At 46.8% G+C, this 2,595-nt stretch overlaps 1 protein-coding gene across 1 annotated transcript; it reads left to right on the forward strand.

The window, feature by feature from the left end:
• The first annotated feature begins 335 nt into the window (after nt 1–335).
• Nucleotides 336–2,316, forward strand: H1-0 (H1.0 linker histone). The gene has a single exon (XM_073644273.1). The coding sequence runs from the start codon at nt 733–735 to the stop codon at nt 1,324–1,326; it is 594 nt and encodes a 197-aa protein (XP_073500374.1). The 5' UTR covers nt 336–732; the 3' UTR covers nt 1,327–2,316.
• The last annotated feature ends 279 nt before the right edge of the window (nt 2,317–2,595 follow it).

The raw sequence follows: 2,595 nt of genomic DNA on the forward strand, positions 1-2,595 counted from the left end.
CACCTACACCCTGCCACAGTCTCACGCCGAACGGGGCCCCAGGGTCTGCTCCACAGGGGCCAGAAAGGACGAAATGACTGCGATTCCTGCAGCACCACGGCGGTTTTCGGGGCTCTCCCGGGGGCTGTGCGATGTCCCGGGACTGGGAGACAAGAGGGGAGGAAAGACCAAAGACTGGGCTCCCGAGGGCTCCGGCTGGGAGAATGGCAGAGCCTCCGGGGGCTCAGGGAATGGACACTTTGTGTGCGGGAAGAAACACAGATAGCAGCAGAGCGGCGCCATGTCTGCCTCTTCCCGCCCGCAGCCGCCAGTCTTCAACTCGGTCCGACCCCAGCAAATAAAAGGCGGGAACCGGCGGGAGGGGCCAGCAGAGGGAGGGAAGGTGCTGAGGAGAGAGCGCCTGCGACTGTCACTGAGCGGCGGAGAGACGGCGAACAAACAGCTGAGGGGACAGAGACTGCTGGAGGCAAAATCTCACACCTAACCTGACAGCAAAATACCGGACTGACACATTTCTCCTGGGAGGGAGAGAGAACTGCGAGAGGCTGACTGACAGGTGGAAAGTGAGGACTTGTGACACAAAGGAGAAGCAATCCTGACATTACTCCTGGGAATACTTGGCTGAGAGGAAAGTGTCCTCACCCATAGTCTTCTCCCCAACTAGTGCCTGGAGAGGACAGCTGGGAACTCAAGTTCTCCACAAAGTTTGAGACACCTGAATTAGTAGAGAAGATGGCAGAGAACTCCGCGTCCACCCCCGCGGCCAAGCCCAAGAGGTCCAGGGCAAGCAAAAAATCCACCGACCACCCGAAGTACTCGGATATGATTGTGGCAGCTGTCCAGGCAGAGAAGAGCAAGTCCGGCTCCTCTCGTCAGTCCATCCAGAAGTACATCAAGAACCACTACAAAGTGGGGGAGAACGCTGACTCCCAGATCAAACTGTCCATCAAGAGGCTGGTGACCTCCAACGTCCTCAAACAGACCAAGGGCGTGGGCGCCTCCGGCTCCTTCAGGTTGGCCAAGGGAGATGAACCCAAGAAACCAGCCAAGAAAGCCAAGAAAGAAGTGAAAAAAGTGGCTTCTCCCAAGAAAGCAGCAGCAAAGCCTAAGAAAGCTGCCAAGTCTCCAGCCAAAGCCAAGAAGGCCAAAGCTCCAGAGAAAAAGGCAAAGAAGGTGACCAAGAAGAAGCCAGCCCCCTCCCCTAAGAAAGCCAAGAAGACAAAGACTGTGAAAGCCAAACCTGTCAAGGCATCTAAGGTGAAGAAGGCCAAGCCGGCCAAACCCAAGGCTAAGGCCAGCCCAAAGAAGTCTACAAGGAAGAAGTGAGCGCCGCTGGACAGCTCCCGACAAGTCGTGTACATAGTTTTATAACCTAACTTTTTTTCTCCTCCTGTGCAACTTTCTTAAGATGATCCGCTTCCCTGTAATTCCTGAGGACAATACCTTTATTTATGGACATTTTTTTTTAATTAGATTTTTTTTGTGTGTGTGTGGGGGGTGGGGAAGTAAAAAGTTTGATGGCATTATTATTTGTTTTATCTGCACTAATTTTATACCTTTAATTTATAGGCTGTAGTCACTGGTAATCCAGGTCTCCATCAGTAGAGGTTTCCCACTGTGTGTAGGCTGTATACATCCCATGTGTGATCTGTAGCGGTGACATTGCTGGAATTATAGCCATATCATGTAATACACGTCTGTTCTCCGCAGCCAACATGTCAACAATTAATTTACTGTTTTGTTTAGGTTTTTTTTTTTTTTTAGTTCGGTTTGTTCCATCCCCAAGTAAATCATAACTATTTAGTGAGAGATTTGGGATCTAGTAGAAGTCTTTATTATGTCAGCATTGTTCCCCGTCCGTTATGTCTATAGTGGATATGTAATGTCAGCACCAGGCTGGCAATACCGAGAACAGATCCTCTGCTGGATCTCTGCTCCACCATGCTGTACTATATCATTACCCGTGTAATCATTGACAATGAACCGTGTGATGCCGACTGTTTCTCTTCTACTACAGAACAATTGCACTTTTCCAATTTCAGCTCAACTCTATTACCAGATCACAGATCCGTCACGAACGCTTTACTAGAGGATAAGTCTTTGTTTTGTTTTGTTTTTTGCATTGATTTTTTTTAATGTATAAAGGCAGGAGGCTATACCAGGTCTTTTCTTCAGTACATGATTTATTAATTATGGACTTAATGGGAGGATTATTTTGTCCTTAGCATTGACATGTGATTGCTTTGTAGTTTAGCATTGACAAAATCCTAAACTTTGTATTCATGAATTTCAAAATAAAAAAAGACATGAACCTCATCTGTTGTGTAAGTTATTAATGCTGTGATATTGGTGGGCAGGTTTGTTACAGTAAAATTCATTTAATCTGAAGGATTGCCACTGCATGACAATCTAGAGTAATGATATAGTAAGTGCAAAACTACAACTCCCAGCATGCCATGTCAGCCTGCCCTGGACTACAGTCTCACAAGAGTCAATGCTTATAAAACAGGGATTTATATGCAAATTGTAGTTGTTCTCATTTTTTTTTACTTTAATATTTTATTTCTTTATACTCCTGTTTCCACTCTTGCAAGT

Source organism: Phyllobates terribilis, unplaced genomic scaffold (assembly GCF_046119375.1).
Source record: "Phyllobates terribilis strain yellow unplaced genomic scaffold, ASM4611937v1 Scaffold_8__6_contigs__length_399053987, whole genome shotgun sequence".
In the NCBI taxonomy this organism is placed as follows: Eukaryota; Metazoa; Chordata; class Amphibia; order Anura; family Dendrobatidae; genus Phyllobates; species Phyllobates terribilis.

Excerpts from the sequence above, each read along its gene's own strand:
- H1-0 (XM_073644273.1), top strand. The coding sequence starts at position 733 with ATGGCAGAGAACTCCGCGTCCACCCCCGCGGCCAAGCCCAAGAGGTCC.